The sequence below is a fragment of the Coturnix japonica genome, chromosome 2 (assembly GCF_054131305.1).
Source record: "Coturnix japonica strain WE chromosome 2, WE-NBRP24, whole genome shotgun sequence".
NCBI classification, from domain to species: Eukaryota; Metazoa; Chordata; class Aves; order Galliformes; family Phasianidae; genus Coturnix; species Coturnix japonica.
Genome location: NC_140664.1, coordinates 132,768,790 through 132,789,245, shown reverse-complemented (window position 1 = coordinate 132,789,245; position 20,456 = coordinate 132,768,790). Strand labels below are relative to the sequence as shown.

The 20,456-nt window shown below is 39.3% G+C and overlaps 1 protein-coding gene across 5 annotated transcripts in view; it reads left to right on the top strand.

The window, feature by feature from the left end:
• The window catches only part of DPP6 (dipeptidyl peptidase like 6), a 442,842-nt gene that overhangs the window by 317,162 nt on the left and 105,224 nt on the right, over nucleotides 1-20,456 (top strand). For all 5 annotated transcript variants that reach the window (XM_015852842.3, XM_015852845.3, XM_015852841.3 and 2 more), the window contains exons 4-5: nucleotides 2,596-2,690; nucleotides 4,807-4,881. In XM_015852842.3, coding sequence (XP_015708328.1) covers nucleotides 2,596-2,690; nucleotides 4,807-4,881 — 170 coding nt within the window. The remainder of the gene's footprint in view (nucleotides 1-2,595; nucleotides 2,691-4,806; nucleotides 4,882-20,456) is intronic.

The following is a 20,456-nucleotide window of genomic DNA, read 5'->3' as shown; positions in this document are numbered from 1 at the left end:
CCTGATTCCAACTATACAGTAACTTCTGTGTAATGATCTTGAAGTTTCATACTTCAAGGAAGCGTTACTTTTTGCAGTATCACTAAGCATGAGCTTAGGGAGGAAGTGTAGTAACGTAAGTGGGAGCAGTAATATAATTTCCATCAGGTCAAGTGATACTCAGGAAAAAAATCACCAGGTATTATCAGGCCACAGATTCATTGGCTTAATAAGATGCTTCTCTTTTCTCTTAAACTTAGAGCTGAGGGCAAACAATCATGGCCAGGTTTTCCTGTAATTAAGAGGTATTCTGGTGGTGTTACAATTACCCAGATGCTTTACTGGCTGTATTTAAAATGAGCTTTTTTTTCTACCTAGAATTTAGAATGTGATTGGAAAACAACTGCTGTTGCTGACATAAGATGATAATTAAAGTGGTAGTCTTTCTCAGAATGCTTGATAATGAGCTTAGTTAATCCATTTTTAAGGATACCTGAGAATACAAATTTGGACTATATGCTTTCTGCTCTTAACAAATGATGCTTCAGCCTCAATGGCCTTAGAATATATATTAATGGGAAATGTGTGTAGAGTGTATTAATATATTTTATTGTAATACTGCAAAACTTGTTGGCACATGAGTTTTTCTAAAGGACCTGGCACAGAAGCTGGAAGCTGAAGTTGCAAATAAGCAGTGCTGGATCAGACCCCAGACATCCTCTGTGCTGGTGTCTGGCTGGGGACACAAGCAGGTGCTTGGCGAAGGATTTTAAGAGTGTATTTCTCATGGTGATAATTTGGAATGTGCTTCTGCTCACCAGAGATTTCTCATTCAAGGACTTTCCAGAAAGTGTCTCCCCTCAAGGCCTATAGTCTTTTCAGGTGTTGAACCTGCCACTGGGTGGCATCATTTAATGCCCCTTAATATTTATTTTGGAAGAGGCAGGGAATTAGCACTCCCTACTTATGTTCTCCATGCTTTTAACTTCTTGGACACACATTCTGGTTCTTCAGTCAGTACATTTACAGGTTGAAAGATCTTAGTTTAGTTGTAAATCATATGAAGCAATATTTTGAAGTTCTGAATAGGATCAGGAAAGCTAATGAAAACGCCATATCCTTGGACAATACCACATAACTAAGGACAACATTTTAATGCCATCATATCCAAGCAGGAACTTTCTTCATTACTCTGGTCTCAAATACAAGTCTTAACCTACCTCTGCTGTTTTCATTCAGGACTAAAGGTGTTGACAAAATTTATGCCATAATTAAAAGAAAGAGATGCTTTGAGAACTTTGCCTATGTCTCTGAAGGTCTACTACATTCATTCAAAGTCTCTAACAGGTTGTTATCCATATTGCAGCTTGGCCCCAAAGAATCTGCTTCTCCTTATTCTCAAAATAGGCTTTTTTTCCTTTTGTTGTGGTGGTGTTGGTGGTAAACCAGTGATGTGTAGGAGGTGTCTGTTTTGTTATGAAGAAGTACAGTACAGAAAGTTTACATCTGCACATGCAATGTAATTTAATGGAGATGGGTTATGACTGTGGTCATCACAAGTTTGAAAGTAAAAGTCTGATGTATGGATAAGGAAGGAACATGCTACCTTTGACTCATCCCTGGTCAGCCCATGGGTTATATTTAATCACTGTCTGTCCTTACCACTTGTGGGATGCACCATGACATTACCTTGATGGAGTCGCAGTGAGGGTGCGCACTGAGGAATGGTTCCCCTGACTGAAGCCAGAGGCAGAAGTTTGGTAGGACCCATCTGTTCTCCATGTTGGTTTAGCTAGGTTGCTAAAAAAGCCGTAACCCTACTCCTGTGTCAAGAAGAGCTGCTGAATCCTTTCATGGCAACATGCTTGGGACTTCAGTTTTATCTTATATCTGTGGGGCAGTGCATTCAAGCAGTTATCAGACCTGAATTTCAGTTTATGACATCTGACAAGATCACAGCCCTCTATTGTTGTAATGTTTTTTCACCCTGAACCTTTGACCTACCACCCAACCTTCATTTGGGGTCTCTTTCATACGCCTATCCCAGCCTTTCTGTAGTAGATTTTGAGCTCTCAGAGCTGGAGACTGCCTGAGCTGCTCCTGCTGCAGGATTCTCGTCCTTGTTCAGACATCCTGAGTGCTGGGGTTGTCCCAAAGTACGACGAGAGCATGGTGATTTGTCATGTTGCATGTGAAAATAGCCATTTCTGTCCATGTTTCTCCTTCTGGTATTAGGACAAGCAGCAGAGTCAGAAGATCTGTACAGTACTAGCTCCAGAAATATGCTGAGTCAAAATGTGTGTTGCCTTTAGCTGTCAGGGACTTTCTAGGCATCTGACCGAATGAACGCCCATGGATATTAAGGATCGTGGAAGCCGTTCAGTGCAAGAATATTTTCTGATTTTGTTTTTCAACACTAACAATATGACATTACAACTAGCAGTTTGATGGGTACCCTGGATGCCGCCTTAATGTTAAAGCAATGGCTGAATTAGGAAAGCTGTGCTCTTTACAGAAAGGCTCCTAGAAGTCCTTTTGAATCAAGTGCGTTGTTGGGTTTTACATAAACAGACAATTTCAAACTTCCTTAATGATATTTTCTTTTTCTCCTTGCAGATCATGAATTCATTTATAGAAACCAGAATGGCACAGTGATTCTGAGGAATGTTGAAACTAACAATTCAACGGTATTAATAGAAAACAAAAAAATTGTAAGTATTTTCTATAATGAGCATAAGTTCAGTTTTCTTGCAGTTGGATCAGAGAAACAGAGAACGACTTGCGTTTCAACCCTGTGTTGTCAAAGAGAAACCATATGCTGGTAATGCTGTGAGCTAAGCGGCAGCTGATAATTTGAAATTCAGCTCCTGCTTTCATTATTATACTGCAAACTCAGTTTCTTTCATACGAAAGGAAGTATCATATAGGTGTTTGAAGTTAGTCTTGCACATCACATATAATTGGAAGGTACATAATTCTAGTCTTTGCACGCTGAATAGTGAAAAACAGTTGATAATACTATGTACCGTCTATTGGTAGCATTCTCCATGTTACTTCATGTAAATGCTTATGTTTTTAATTTGTGGATTTACTGATTTTTCTTGCAAAATGGTTGTAACGTCATTTCAGCCATCTTAATGAATAGTGGTGATGAGTGGAAATGGCTTGCATAAGAGAGAGACCCCAAGAAATTATTGGGGGGAGAAGTTAGTAGGCTGCTATGAAAATGAATGGAAATAAAACAAATTCACAGCTAAAACAGTGAGTTGTTTAGGAAGTATCATTTTTTGTTAGCAGATGAAGTCAGCTTTGTTTTAGAATATTAAACATCAGAGTGTTCTCAAAATTTCCTTAAAAAACTGATTTTACTGAGGTTAAATATTCTTATGTTATTTGCAGCCGTGAGGTATAAATCACTGTTGTCCTGGTAAAATTGCATCACTTCCCTCAGATTTTAGTCAGCGTAAGGGTTTATTCATTGTTTGGTTTGGTTTTGATGGAATATCATTTCAAAAGTCCAGAAGTAGAAAATAGCCAACAGACTATTAATGAGCCAAGGTCTCTAGAAAACAGTCTTGGAAACCACAGACTTGAATTAGTCTCAAAGCATAGAAGTAAATCAAGAGAAATTTAAAACTGGATTCTGGGTTGGCTTTATTTTGCAGTAAACCTGAGTATGTGACTCACATAGAGTAGACTTATATATATATTATAGACTTATTATAGAGCATAGGCTAAAGTACAGTTTTGTTTTGTTTTAACGAGACAAGGAATTCATCACCGAATTATTACTGCAGCACTCAACCTTAAACTTCACATGCTGCCATTTAACTTGTACTCTTTGCTACATCAAAGCAAAGCAAGCAAAGAGAATATAACCCCTTTCTTCTGCTGTTCTGTTCTTTTTCTCTTTCTTTTTTTTGTCAACCTAGCAGACCATCACTTGAAGTGTTGGTCCTCTCTGCCTTTGGTATTGTCCCACCTCATTCCTCCTCCACTCTGCTGATGCTGGGGAGGTCTCTTTTCATGGGGTGCTGTACATTCCCCTAAAGTCCCACTTCCCCCTTCCATTCTGCTACCAGAGGATATCTCAGTGAGTTGAAATCAGTTTATTAGGTGAGGGGACAGGATTTAAGAGCTTTAAAGGACAATGGATGAGGGGTGTATTCGCAGCACTTCTCTTTGGTGCCATGTGTATTGGCACTGTATGTTGTGAAGCACACTGGAAAGGAGAAAGGATGTTTACACTACACAAATCTTAAGTGCAGCAAGAAGAATTCCTGACAAGTCTGAGATATTCTGGTATCTGTTCTCATTAGCAAGACTTGCAGTGCAGCATTTTACAGAGTTCATATCAGAGTGCACAAGGAAAGCTGAATCACCACATCATACCGAGAACTTTTTTGCCTGGAGAAGATGGCTTTGTGATTCTTCAGTACTGTCTTAACTGGGATAGGCAGTGGTGTCTTCTTACTATTAATTTGTTCTGACAGGTATTTACTGCTTGCAACCTCCAGCACCACTGCAGGAAATGAGGAAATTAAGTTGTTTACCACGTTTTTTCCTCTACCTGCTGTCCACCAACCTCTGTGCAATGGATTTGGAAGGAAAACTTTCCTGAGGTGGCTGCCTGGTCTGCATCACAGTGTGGTTATCTTTTATGGAAACATACATTTGCCTGCATAATTATATTTATTTGTCTATTTATTTAAGAGAGATGAAAGGTTATTTTTCAAGATGCTTAGTCTGGCAGTAACCTTCATCTATATAAGGACTGCTTTAAAATTGAGAATAAAAAGCAATTTCAATGTCTGGTTTATTTTCTAGGTCTCCTTAAAGGCTGTTCGATATGAAGTGTCACCTGACCGAGAATATGCACTTTTTGCTTTTGATGTTGAACCAGTAAGTAAAAAGATGTAATTTCAGATCACAAAGCCACTGGTAGCCTCTGTTCTTTTAATTTATTTCTTTTTCTTTTCCTGATTATTTTTTTTTTCTCCAAGTCTGTGCTGGTAAGATGGTATTTTCAATTAATTGCTTCCAATGAAACAAAGAATGGAAACCTCTCACTTGGATATCCTGAAAGCATGTCACACTGCCATCTAGTAGAGGAGAAAGGTATAAATTACAGCATAGAGGAAATGCTGTCACTGACAGAGCTTTATAGGCTTTGGGAGGAGAGTTGTAAGGACACGTCTTTGCTACAAGGATTTCTGTTCCTCTTCTGTGTAATTTTTTTTTCAGTCACACTATAAATTTCTTCCCAAGAACAAAAAGCAACTGTCAGTGTCTCCCACAACTGAAATAATACATTAATTATGGTGTCACCGTTCCCAGTGCTGCAGTTAGAGCTGAGCTATCACTTCGGTTATAAATCCTTTTCTTCAGAGGTTTTGGTATAAATCATTTGTAAGAAATCACCATTGCGTTACTTCTGAGTTTCAGATGAGGGTAATTCTTTTCTACCAAACTTCAAAAGAGAAAAGTATAATGAGTCATTTTTACATAACTGAAGCACCAGGCGCAAGTGAAGCAGTTCTGAGGCATTGAATAATATTTATTTTCCTTTAAAATTCTGCTGGTGTAAAAATAATATGAATGATGGCTATGCTGTATCACTTGGATAAACTGAAAGCCCCATACATTCTGTTTCCATAATTTAAGAATGCACCAATTCGTCAAAACGAAAATAATTCATTCACTAGCAACTGCGAGTCCTTTTCCATGCCATAAATCTGGTTGGAGCTGCTAACCAAAGGAAATTTGTGGGTCCTTGGGGTAGTAGAGTTTGTCACCCTGTTGCTCATCTGATTTCTCTGCTGTCATCATTGGGGTTATTCCTGACTCACAGTAGTGTAATAGTTGGGAGAACCATACCCATACTAGGAAAAGGTCAAATGAAACTGTATTGTAAACTTCAAGAATAAGTCATAGACCTTTCCTTGGGAAAGGAAAGCCCAAGGTGGGAAGGGGAACTTTGGGAAGCAGATTTCCCCTTTAAGATCCATGCTTATGAAGAAGTGTACTAATAGATAGTTAGTAAGCCATATTGAGTGGTTCTTCGTATTCATTAAAGTTAGGATAACTGCTAAGTTATTTACTCATCTCTCTTCTCTCTTGGTATGCAGACTATGGCTATATAATCATGATCAAGCTTTTCACATTTTCTATATTTCAAAATGTGTTCTTGGCCAAAATTCAAATTAGGCTGTTTTCAGCAGCACAAGAAATTGATAAGCAAAGCCTTGGGGCAGTTGTCCTTGTTGCAAAGTCAGAAGGAAATTTCAGGATATATGTTGTCAAAGGACGTTTCTTTGAAGTTTAATTCTACAAATACGTTCAAAAAGAAACTCCTTGAGCCTATTGTGTAATTTATTTTTTATTAATGATGTCTGAAAATACAGCTTTATTTTTCTTCAGTTACAAGACTGATTTGCTACCTTTTGTATGCTTGTGAGTATAAGTTTGCCAGACTTTTAGCTGGGATAGAGTTAGTTTTCATAGAGGCTTGTATGATGTTACCTTTCGGATTTGTGATAGAAGTTGTGGTGGTAGGATACTGTCATTTTTACGTGGTACACTTAAGCCGCATCTACATGTATGCGTGATATCTTAGTATACATAATACATAGGTTGCTGTTTATTTCCATGGAAACTGCAATAGCTGCAAAGAATACAATAACACTGACAGAGCAAATTCTCAGCTACAAAACGCTCCTTTTCAACATAGTCACCACCGTTAGCAAATTCATGTTGATGAGCTGATCAAGATGCTGTTCGTTTTGTGTTGGGATGGCTGTTCATGGCTGACTGGAACGTGGCTTGTCTTTCACACTGCTGTTACCACTACTGAAATGCACCACTCACCGCCTCGCTGTGCTTTTGCTGCCATACCATCAGCATCTGCCTGTGACATCATGGGCCAACATCATAAAATAGAAAGCATTACTTTCAGAGTGGGCCTTGTATGAGGAGGTTGCTTGGCAGATAGCTGTGGGGCTGCTGTGGGTGCATTGTGGCCAGACAAGCTGCTCATCTCGTTTTTCCATTGCTTCTATTTCTGGAACTTCAGTCTTTCAGGCAGCAGTATTCTGCCTAAGCCTTGTGCTAATAGGGAGCTTTTCCCACCCTGACCACAGGTTTGTTTTGAAAGGTCATAGGAAAGATGCCAGGCTTCTTTGTCTTTGAAACAAGACAAATCTTTGTCTTGTTCTTGTTTCCTTACACTAAAACAAGCTGCAGCCTGCAAATGAAGCTACAGGGTGAAGTTTTGGGAAAGAACTGGGGAATAAATTCATCCGTGGTGAAACTGATTTCAAATTGTCATTCACTAAAATGCATAGGGGGGCTGTGCCCACATTGCTCAGTAATTCCATGTAAGTAAATTAAGACTGAGCCATAGCATCCTAGCAGAGTGGGCCATAGCTGTACCATCTGGAACCTGGTGCCAGAAGAAAACCACCAGCCATGGACCCAAGTAGATTTCTGTGGTAGTGCAACCCGTGTGTTGCGTAATGGTGATAAAAATAGCAGAAATAAGTAAATGAGAAGAAAAGTGATTTTCTTGAGTGACACAGTGAGACTTTAAATAGAGAATAATTAATTGACTTTGTTATGAATAGCTGTCGTCATAGTGCAGGAGAGGGATTAAAGTGGCCCACATTCTTCTTAAAGCTGTTCATTCTTCTTTTCCGATTTACCAGTCTGTGTGTGAACTAGTTAAGAGCAATTACGTACAAGAAATGTGGCTTAATCTGGCTGATTAATGCGCACCAAATTGTTAAGTCTTCAGAACAACAGCAATTAGGGCTTCAAGACTTTCATAGCTGATACAACAGACGCTATTGCCTATTTTCAAGTTAAAGGAATGCATTTTTGTAATGCTGGAGGCTGCAAAGAATTAATCATCATTATAATTAAAGAGGGTGCAACTACATTTTTTTTAGAATAGCTTCTGTGATGAGCTTCGTATTTCCTTCCATCCCGCGTATTGTTGTGGGCATCATGATGACTTACAAGTGATTGGCGGTGTTGCTTTTTGGTTGGTGCTTTAGGCAGAGATTCATTGTAGTTCCAGAGCCAGAGGCAAGTATCCTGCTGAGGATTTAAGACACAACTGAATTTTGCTTTGTTAAAGAGGTCTCTGCTTGGATGGAGAATTTGGATGGGTTTTGGAAGAACAGCTAAGAGAGGGCAGAGAGCTGAGAGAGGTGGCACCAAGGAGACCTCGTAAGACCTATCCCAAACCCTAGATTTTGTACTGAGTAAATGAAGGAACAAAACAAGTTATTTTTCAAATGTAGCATATTATTATAGTTGTCATACTTTTTAGTATTAGTCCAAATGTGGTTGTCACTCCAATTATAGTCTCATCATTGCTTTAATTAAGCATGTAAAAATTAAAATTATATGATACTTTTTATTTCCAAAACACCATTAGGTATAAATATTAATGACTGCTCCAAACATCATTTTGAGTTAGGTGAGCACTATTATTATGATAAATATGCCTCTGAAAATTAGATACTGTCATCGTTATCATCAGTAATACTAATATTTTAGCTCTGAAAATTTATTACTTAATTGAAACATTTACCAGTGCTAGAAATAGAGCTGTTTACACCTGTTTACCTTCTGTGGCAATGAATATAATTTATATTTATTCTCCATTCCAACCCAACATCATTTTCAGAAACAGCAAAAGGGTGCAGTGTTTGCACTAGGTAAAGTCAGCACAGATAGAACAGTTCCATAAAATCAAGATGGTCGTGTCAAGATGGTCGTGTTAGCAGTTTGTAGCATTTTTGATAACTGCATAAACTAGTAGAATTTCTGGAGATTTTTGATCAGAAAAGCTTATAATTTTGTACTCCTTTTTTTTTTTTTTTTCTTCCTATATACATGCAGAGTTGAATCTTGTTGCTCATAAACCAAAAGGCTCTTTCTCAATTGCAAAGCTGCACAATATATGGGCAGTGCTGAACATTATCAAAGGCTGGTGGCTAAATCTAGTTTCCCAAGTTATTGACATTTCCAAGCCTAATGCACTGTAACCCTGTTTACTCATGAGAATGTTAGCCATTAGTAACATAAACTCCGTTATGCTGTTCTTAACTTAAAGGAGAAAAAAACAACAGTCCTCAGAATGTAAAACTTCTGTTAGTTAAAATGTTCTTCTGTAGTTCAGTCTGTGCGTATGTATTCTTGTGCACATCTTCAGGCAAAGTATCTTTCCTTGATTCACTGGAGGGCTGTAGTCAATAGGTTCTTTGTGAATTAGTGGAACTACATGGACTCAATGATTTGCTAAACCTGGAGTCTTTTCATAAAATTGACGTCTTCAACTGATCCCTGTAGAATAAATATTACTAATACCTTTCAGATATTGTTTAATATTAAAATTAAATGCTCACAACTTCTGAAATCATGCCATTTTTATGAGTATGCCACTGTGGAGTTTACACCTGGTGATTCTAGGGAGCCAGAGCCAAAAGGGCAATTGTAGGGTCCAACACATGGGGAGGAATAACATGTACCTGTATGGGCTAGGGGCTGATCTGCTGGAAAGGAGCTCTGTGAAGAAGGGTGTGTGTGTTCTGGTGGGCAGCATTGTGCTCCTTGTGAATTGCCCTTCTCTGGAGATACCCAAGACCTGTCTGGACACTTTCCTGTGCGACCTATTGCATGGAACTGCTTTAACAGGGGTTGGACTGGGTGATCTCCAGAGGTCCTTTCCAACCCCTGCAGCACTGTGATTCTGTTCTGTTTCGAGTCACATTACTTCAGAAACCAAGATCAGTACAGCAAATATCCTTGTTTAACAATGGGCTTTTTATCCTGTTTGTAGTGACAAAGATAAGAAGTGCTTCAGCCCCATTTACATAACAAAAGCTAAGAGTTCTGTGTCCAGAAGTATTGTATTAACAAGAAAGTCTCAAGAACACAGCTGAGGTTAATTTTCTGGGTGATGGTTTACTTTGGATTTGAAGCTGAAGCAGCAGCTATTTGAGAAAATTTGGAAGTATTTGTTAATGGAGAGTGTTGTGATTTCTTTTAATTATGAATATGTTCTTCTTAAAATAGCTTTTGTGAAAGACTCCGTATCTTTTCAAATCTCAAACTACCATGAATAAGTTCCCTCAACTGTCATTTTCAATGTGGGCTGAATAGCAACGAGATAAACAAAGGACAATTTTCAGAGGCATTGGAGGAGGTTGACTGAAGATCATTTCTCCATTTCCATTTACTTTTCTGTACTGTCAGACCTGGATGAGTGCAGCTCACTCAAAACACCAGTGCTGTGAAATCACCTTGGATTAAATAAACCACAGCTGGAAATAAACAAAATCTGAGCAACTGGGACATTTTCCAAGGGATGCATCTGTGTTCAGGTAGCAATATCCCTGTCAGACATACTGATGTATCAGGTTCTTCTGTTGCGTGTTGCTATCAGCATTTGGTTCAGCCTAATTAGTATTTTATTGTCTTCTGTTGCAGAAAGAGATAGGGAGGTTTGCCACACAGGTCTGGAGGGATTTATGCATTTATTAGAGAATTGTGCAAACAGTGTCTGCTCAGGTGTCCTCATTTGTGCCTTTGACTGCTGAGCCACTGCAATCAGAAATCTTTTGTTTTTCTCTGCTGCACATGCTTCAGAAATTATAAATTCTCACCATGGGAGGGTTGGATACCCATAGTAATTGAGTAAACAGATCATCAAGTGGTGCGAATGTTTGGTCTGACTGCTCACCAGTGATCACTCTGTGCAATTTCTCATACATAGTGTGCGTGGAATAGAAAGTTTTGGATGCAGGCACAGAAGGATGGAATGCCGATTAGTGAGAGGTTTAATCTTGTATCTCCTTCCAGGAGAAACCACAGAGTAACCAACATTTCATGTTAGTAGTGGTCAGCACCAGTTTTGGACACAGAGGGCAAGAAAAGTGGTCGAGCTTATATCCTATTAGTTCTGGAGGAGTCTTTCAGTTCATTTCAAATCCCTACAAAGCTCCAGCAGAAAATGTGTTCCTTTGTGTGGCCTAAATGGTTCTTTGCTCTTAAAAACAATCCTTTTCCTTTGACGTGGTGTAGTCTAATGCAAGAGAAGAAATCCAGCTAAAATAAGGAGGAAGAGAGGGCCTGAGCAGTCCTACATGAATTGGAGGAACATTTTGGTAGCTGAGTTCCTTGCACACTGGGGCTGAAAGGAGTTAAGAACTTGTCATTGTAAAAAGAAAAATGAGTGGATGGAGGCTTCCTGTACTTATCTGGGGAAAGAATGTTTTCACTCCTTGAATGAAAGGACTGGGTTCTCTTTGCAGCATCCTCAGGAGATACCATAGGATTGGAATCGTCTCAGTTTTGAAGGTAGAAAGTGGGGATTTGCGTTTATCAGAAGTAGCCTCTATGGTTTCTTGTGGTCTTGTAGTCCTTTCAAACAACAAAACTGTTTAGGGATTTTTAGCTATGTTGTTCACCCCTATCAGAGAATTATTTTCAGCAGAAATGTGGTGTATATGAAATGATCATCTTAATACTTTCATAAAATATGATGTAATGTTTTTGTCATAAATGACAGACGAAGCTCTGCCCAACAGGTACAATCCCCAGCCTCCACATTCCAGTTCTGCTAATACATGCTTCCTGTTTAGCAGTGGTTTCAGTAAAAATGCATAGAATATTGGTTTCTTTCTGAGTCTCTATTCTAGCTAGTGTTGTTTAACGTCATTATAACAACAAAATACTGACTGCAAGGAATGGAGAACGTTAAAACCTGAGTGTGATGGCTTCAGCTGTTCCGTGGATTGATGATTGGACACATTTTAGTAGTGTTTCCAGCTTTAATGATGCTGTGATTCTGTGATCATGCCATCGGAGCTTTAACTATTCCCTACTAGAAAAAAGGGATTAAACTACTGCTTCTCTTCTAATATAAATGCATGGAGTTAGGACTGACTTTTAAGCCTCGTGATTTATGGTGGCAGACTTCAGTACAAATTGCACAGATGTGACTGAGTACAAAATGATAACTCAAACTAAGTCCTGCTCGTATAGCAGAGGCCAACAAACTGTATCCTACATTTATTCAGACACAGATATGTATCAGTGAACTGGAAAGCAAATGCAGTGTTCCAGGGAAGAGGAGAAAAATAAGAAAAGTCTGAAGTAATTATCCTGTCATGCAAGAGTACATGGATATGTAATGTGTTGGTATCAGCTATCAGTAGTCTTCCTCTGTAAATATTTCCTTTAGTAAATGAGATTTTCATCAAACAGAGAAGGGAAAATCAAATAAATAAATAAATAAATAAAGGAAAACAACATGATTGAAAAAAAAACAACAACAACCTTTTTCTATGTTGGAACAACAACTTTTTTCTATGCTGGAACAATCTTACATTTTTCCTTCTAGTTCATATTCTGAGTGTGTAGATGATCTGACTTGAACAGACAGACTAGCAGGGAATAATGCTCTAACAAAATTCACAAAGCACCTTAAAAGTAGCCTGAAATTTATTTTTGAATGAAGCACAGGTAAGTGTACGAGGTCTCCTAGATAGTCAAACTCAGACAGACAGCAGATATATCACTGCCGTTTTCTTTCTTGTGTTTGTATTGGATACCATCTGAATGAAAGATGGGGGAACCTTCCATGCTTTATCAGAAATGAAATAGATACAGCTACATAAAACTTACTGAAAAAATAGATCTTAAAAAAGAGCTGGGTTCCTTGCAACATCTAGGAGCTTTAGAATTATAGACGGGTGAGTTCCTATTTGTAGCCTAATTTTGCTTCCTAAGTTTTAAGGGATGAATCCAACTTACGCTGCATTGTGATAATTACAGATAGATGTTTTAAAACATTAAGGAAGGAGATTTGTTAAGAATAGGATACAAAATGGGAAAATGGCATCAGAATTCAAAAAACAGAAAGAATTTAATTCTGATATCTGTGCAGGTGCATAGGAAGCAGTCGTGGCCTGCAGGAGTTTATGATCGGTTCCTTCTGATTTCTGATCTCTCTAATTGATTTATTTTAAATCAATGGAATAGGAAGAAAATATATTTAGTGCCCTCTTCTGGAAAACCAGATCTTGCTATGCATGGCACCCCAATGAAGTCTCTGTACTCAGAAATGCAAAATCTCCTGATGGAGATGTTTTCTTTTTTAGCTGTTACATGCCTCAATCCAGCTCTGTGTTTACGCTGAACAAGTGCCTTTTATCTCTTTAACTGCCTGCAGAACTCTGTTTTTTATTGGAGCTATGTTAAAACCAATCATTACCATTCCTCCTTGGGCAGCTAACGACCCAGATTTGGAACAGGGAATTTCTATGCATTTTTCTTCTACTACCTCCATGAAAGAAAAAAAAAATAGAGAAAATGAAGAAGAAGAAGAAGAAATGCATTTTCCTAGAAAAGGAAATTAATTCTAGAGTTTTTGAGTCTTTAAAATCAAGAATCCTCACATTTTTGTGTGCAGGTGTGGAAAAGTACCAGTACGGTGATGCTGGTTGAGGCATTGATGTGAAGAGATGCACAGCACGCAAGGAAATGGGGATGCTCTATACTGCTTTCCACCTGATTTCCTTTCCCCTCGCTTTCTGAAGGGATACCCATCATCACCACCATCCATTGACCCCTCTGAAGATGTCTGCAGATGCCAAGGTTGACACACAGAATACCCTGCTGTAGAGGTCTCTTTCGCAATTCCAGTTTATTTGCCTTATCTCAGAAAACAGAAATATTGCCTATGGTGAATTAAACCCACGCATGCATCCAGATACAGCTCACAGTCTTCTGATCTCATATGAAACTGGAAAATGAATCTTTCACTGAAAAGAGAGAGCTTTTTTGGACCAAGGTTCCTGGCACATACCTCAGTGCTTTCATTCTCCTTTCTCAACCACTTCAGTGCTCTTTCCCTTCTGCTCTCTGATGAAGTTTGAAGGTCACATCTTCTTTGTCTTGGATTTCTTTCTTTGCATCTTCTAAGACTGCCCCAAGCTGATTAATGTCATAAAAGCTTTCAGTGAAAGTGCTAAATTCTTTGCAGTAGTCGCCCTCACAACTGCCAGAGTAAGAAAGAAATTTTGATATGCTAGGAGAAGTTTTTAATAAAAGAACTTCTGGTGCTCTATAACTAAATTGAATTATTTAAAAGTGAAAAATATCAATTAGATATATTAAATATTGAGCCCATTTTCCTGGCTTGGTTCTCATGTAATTGCTACAAAGATGCATAGTTTGGATTGTAAACACCACAGAGAGAAGGATTTAGTGTCTCCCAACATTCAGCCTGCCCAACTCAAGAAATGTTTCATTTACAGAAGACAGCATCTAATGTTTCCTTATAAGCACTGATTTATCCTACCATCCTTCAGCCCCCCAACTTGTACCTCCAAAGTCAATAAAAATGAGAGTCAATGACATAAATATAGATGTGAACAACACAAACTCCCCAGCTGCATTAGCATCCCTGGGCTGCCTTTGGAAGTAGTTTTCTGTGGGATGTAGGCCTGAGGCTAAATGAACATCAGAGGATGATTGGTGCAAAAACAGGAAGAATGACTAGAAAACTCAATGGCAGAGACAGCCCTCAAGGAAGTCAGCCGCTCCAAGCTGCCAGGAGCTTGAGGAAGTGTTATAGGGAAGGACGACCACATCTATGCTAGCTACAGTCTTCTTTCTGACCCTGCACTCAGCTACTTTCAAAGACAGCAAATTGGATAGACCCTAGGTCTAACCTAGTTCAGACCAGTATTATGACCAGTGATATTTCAAGAGAAGCACAGTTGCATGTTTGTGGGGCAATGTACAGACTTGAAGGTTTTATGTCTAGCCAGTTTTTGAAAACTGTTGTCTCCTAAAATGTATATGTGGTTGTAGGCTACTTTTGTACCTCTATATTTATTAGTTAATAAGTATTTTCCTTAGATAGAAGTATTACATAGTATGTCATAATCACAGCGTTAACTTTGTTCTCAATTTTATTCTCGTTTTCAAGTTTCTGAGCAGCATTTCAAAATAAGCAAGTTGCCATGTTTGGAGAATGTTCATCCAGTATTTCACTAAGACCATTGTAAGCAGGAGGGGAACCTGGGTGCTTCTACTGTGTTATGTGAATATCAATAGAAGTTTTTAAAAAGATCAAAAACAAAATGAATTCATTATTCACAGCTCCCACTCATAGCTCTTAAAAATTGATTGGAAATGCTCCCTGATGCCTTAAAGCAGAGCAGCAATGAGTGCACAAGTGATGGTGCAAAAACACTACGGAGTGTTTTGTAGCTGCCATTTTATTTACCAGTAGAAAATGGAGCAGTCATCCTTTAAACCAGGGACTGCAAGTGGCTGCTTGTGCTGCTGGTGCCAGTAAAGCACTGTGAGGGACAGGTGGCTCGGGAGCAAAAGGAGGTTTTTGTAATTGCTTGGCAGGGCAGAGCTGTATTAGAGTGCAGCAGCAGTTGGCAGATTGGATTAACATTCTCCTAAGGGCGAGATCTGGCACATGAGCTGTATGTTAATACCTGCAGCCTAAGTTGATTCTGGAGCTGCATTTGTAACAAAAAGAGCATCCACTTTACTTCCACCATGTCACAGAGGGATAAATACTAAAGCTGGCATCAAAATTCCCTTTTGGCACCATCAGCAGAATAAGGCTCTCATACATGTAATTCAGATGGATATCTTTTAATCAAGAATGATTATTATGAAATAACAGAGATAATCAGTTTGTAGAGTGTGAAGTAGCAGCATTAACCTACAGCACTGCAATCCATCCATTTCTGTAGTGGATGCAGCCATCATATTTTATTTGTGATTATCTTGCACACTAGAGATGATACTGTTTGTGAAGGAGTAATTCTTTGGGTTAGCTGGTTCAGAGAGCTTTGGGCCAGGAGATGGAAAATTAGCTAATCCCAGCACACACACCCCACTCATCCGTGGGAGAGATTTTACATGTTAACTGCACATGTCGCCTGCAGAACATAACACTATTACAAATGGCTTGAGTTTGGGTGACAAATGCTTCTGAAAAACTATACCCTGTGGCATGAATACGCCATTCCTTCCTGATGTCACCTTGATGTGAGATCAATTCTGCTCCAGGGAAGCCTCTCCGGCATGGGTGGCAGGAGGGCTGGCCATCCAGAGTACTGCAGAGCTGCTCCAATCATCCTGCACACAGCAAGGACAGGCTTAGAGCCTTAGGCTCCTTCAGACACATGTTGAAATGATTTAATCTGCAGCCTCAGAGAAAACTGAATGAATCACTGAAAGATTTAAAAAAATAAAGCCATGCAAAGGTTTTTCCTGATGATCTCTCGTATTCTCTCTCTCCTTATCCATTATATAGACGGTGTCATTCTTCCAAAGCAACTGCTAAAATTTCTTCCTAGTTCTGGAGATACTTAATTGCTGTTTCTTGATTTTATATGCCATTGGGTAGCAGTGGAGCAGTGCCTTGTTCACAGTGATGTAGCAGTGATTAAACTTTGACTGCTCAGTTCTTCTTGAGACATTGGTTGCTAGGTGTTGGCAGTATCATCTTATACAAACATAAATAAGCTGCTGCATTGAGATCCTCCCAACAGAAAGGATTTCCATTTTTCACCACTATAATGCATGCATTTGCCAGGTATTGATCTTGACACTTTTAGTTCCTGTGGAAGAGAGACAATTACAGCAAAGGCAACCACCTGCCAAATGCTCTGTATGCCTGTTGACCCCAGAGACCCATTCCTCTAACTGCCCTTCCTTGCTAGACCTATTTCCCCTATCTGTGCTCTTACCCAAGTTCCTCAGACCTCCCTGGTGTGGCACAATGCTGACAGTGAGTGTTTCCTACAGCTGTGACCACGCTGCATGTGGGGCTGATCATCTGGATGGAGTGTAGGGGAGGGGTAAGAGCATCCTAAAGCAGGTGTTAGGAACAGCTGTGGGTTGTTTGGCTAGAGGCTGAACTGATGCACAGGAAACACTTGAGGATAGCATTTCATTATGGCATTCCTAACTTATTAGAGGCACAAATTGAAATGGGCAGTGCTCCTTGGAAGACTGTATCAACAGGCTGGCACACAGCTTGAGACTGTGTTAGACGTCTTGGGTAGGGATCAAGTATAAAGGAATAATACAGTCTGATACAACATAAAAGAGTTTGCTGTTTCAGACAAAACCAAGGTAGGTCAGTATCATGGAGAATTCAGAAGGTGAGAACATTGAAAAGACCTCAAATTATATGGCTTTATTGTGTTGTTTGGTTCTGGCAAATAATCAAGCCTAGGGTACAAAATACAGGTGTGGATTTATATTTTTTTTCATTACAGTGACACAAAAGGAATAGATACTGTGGCTTTTCAGAGACTAATTCAAAGTTGGTTACTGTGGAGTGCATATTAACAGTTAAATAGTGGCAATATCTTAATAAAATAGTTGAGCTGGGTAAAATACTGATGACCAATTTGTCTCCACCAGGAGTAAAAAAGAATAAAAAAGCTGTTACCTACCTGCCCACAAGCTGTGACTCAACCAGAGACAGCCAGTCCTTTGTGCTCTGAATCACAACTACATGGGAGAATCAAGAAGAAATGTAATTTCACCTGAACATAGTCCTGAAAGATTATAACTTGAACAAATCCTTGCCGGGAAGTTGGTGCTCAGCTGTAGGGCTTGGTTTTGCTTTTCAGCCATTTGGGGGGCAAGTCCAGCCTATTAGTTGAAATGGAAGATTTTTCAACACAACAGATGGGTACATCTGTTTTCAGGTTGCACAGACCCAACAAAGCCAGGAGCATCGTGAAGGATTTTTATGAAGGCAAATAATGACTCACTAAGCGCAAATTTAATATTAATTTCCATCCAAATGACAGAGACTTCTCAGAACACATACAGTGACCTGCTTCGATTCTCCATGGAGTGCCATAAAGAAATATAGTATAAATATTAAGGGACAAATGCTAAACGTGCTTTCACCTGTATAGCTTGCATCACAGCGTGAGTTGCAGGTTTATAGGGTTCCAGGGCAGTTTAAAAAGGTGTAGTAAGCAGTTGTTTTGCACATTTGGGATTATTCATCTGGACTGATTTCAATATGTGCATTTGGGGGATTTCCTGCTCATAGCACAAGTAGGAAAACAGCCTTCATAATTACTTACAGCAAATGTCTTTTGAGAGACACCTTGTAGGAAACTCTTCTAATGGATCTGGTGGTTCCCATTTCAGCAGCCACTTATGCTGTATTTTTACTGTCTTGCTGCTGTGCATGAAAGGGAATTGATTATAAGGACAATTTGGGTCACTTTAGCATCCTGAGGGGATCTATTACTTGGAGATATACTTTATTGTTGCAGAATAAAAAGAGTTTCCTCTTACCCGCATAACTACTGAGGGTTTTATGATTAATTATGTTAAAATGCCTTCTTGCTCTCCTCACACTTCAGGCAACTGCTGTACAGTATTATTATCTATGACTACAGATCATTTTTATTTAAGGGTGCTGTGATGGCGTTTTAGATGTAATAGTTGATTTCAAAATGTGAAGAAAACACAAAGTTCAGCACATTTGATGTTAATCCTTTGAACATTACAATATGCTTTATATTTCTAGCCTGCTCTGTGACCGTTCCCTTTAAAAATCTTAATTATATTATATTTTGTGAATGTTCTAGGTAATAATTTGAGCTAAGTAATACTGGGGCATGAAAGACCACTTGGCTCTGTGGAATCATTTAGAAAAAGGATGGAAAGAATGTTTTGTTTCTGTATTTATCACATAACTAATAATCATAAGATCAGCACAGCCAGCCCCCCCTGAGCTTTACCTCAGATCAGCCAACTGTTGAACATGCTGAGAAAGAAGACCCTACATTCATTGTTTTGATAGAGCAGCCTGCTGGAAGATGGAAGAGTTTGGCTGATATGGGGAGTTTTCATCTAAGTCCTCCCTTCTTTGCTTCTAACCATCTTGGTGAGCAGCCCTTTTCATGCCTGCACATGCCTCTTGTTTGCACTGATTCAGCACCTTGTCATACAGACATAAAGAAAAGCCTTTCAATGAATGCAGATCGTTGTTGCTAGCAGAGCATCAGCCCACAGCGTATGACAGAAACCAGCACAAAACATGGAAGTGCAAACTAAACTCTTCCTCTTTTTCTGTTGCTGGTGGTATGTCCTCTTTAGACAGCATATCCTTTTCATATGATGGAAATGGTTTCATAGTTTATTTCTAAAAAAGAAATAAAAAATCCTATATTTCCACCTAAAAGCTTACCCAAATGCTTTATGAGTTGCTCAGGCTGTGCCAGGTTGGAAATGATGATGAAAATGCCAAACTCGTAAAAAGAAATTAATGAAGGTAAAGACCCTGTGTCTAGATTGTGCCATATGACAAAGCAGGTGAGATGTGAGGGGTAACAAGGGCCCTGTCTGTCTTTTTGGGCTAACGTCAAGTGCTGCTGCAGTCAACTGGGGATATGAACAAGAGCTATTAATTGCAATGTAAATGAATAGTCACAGTGAATGAAACTAAATCCATTGTATTTGAAACAACTTCCAGTTTCTGTAGAGTAAGCTCTGCTGGACTAGAGTCTGTATCCTTGGAGAGCATAGAAGGGATTTCAAGGAGACATTACCATCCACATGATAATTTGCTCTGATGTGCAACAGAAATACATCTTCTGGTTTATTTCTGTGGCTTGCAGGGCCCTCAATTTATGTGTTATTTTGGAATTTAGTGGTGTGGAAAAAGAGAACTTCACTCTACTGTTGTACGTGCTGCAACATTTGCATTCCCACTGTCATATGGTCAGGTCCAGGTTTCTTTTGCTGATAGGGTAGAATGAGGTCAGTGCTTTCGTATATAATCAGTCCTGCATTTTTCTGCATTTGAGAGTGGAAAACAGACAGAGCCATCTCTCAGACCTCAGTAAAAACATGCACATGTTGCAGCAGGTAAGGTAGACTTAAAGTAGGCAAGATCTGTGCTGTGACCTGAGCTGAGATACCCAGTGGGAGAGTGCTTCTGGCATCGTGGTTTTAGTATAATGACTTCTACAGCACTCACTGATCACCGCTGGCATAGAAGTTTTTGTGACCCAGTTTTTATGATACCTAGGGCCCTTTAGAGCAGTCTCAAACCTATTCTGACTTATGCTGGCAGGATAACTTGGCACAGAGGGTCCTCAGAGCAAAACATTGCCAAAAACTGCAGCCTTTGAGTGTGCCCCTCTACTGAGAGGAGCAAGCTGAGTGCTTATGGTAGTGCTAAGATAGTTAAATCAGTGTGGTGAACTCATACCACACCCCTTGGATAGACAGGAAGAATGGAAAGAGTTAACACCACTATTATTGTTGATTAAACCTCAGAACGAGAGAGGCTATATGAAATAAATAGTTCCTCCTGGTTCCCTGTCTGCATAGAGAGGTTGCTTACAGTTTGTTTTCCAAAGGTATTTCAAATAACTGGGATGAGAAGG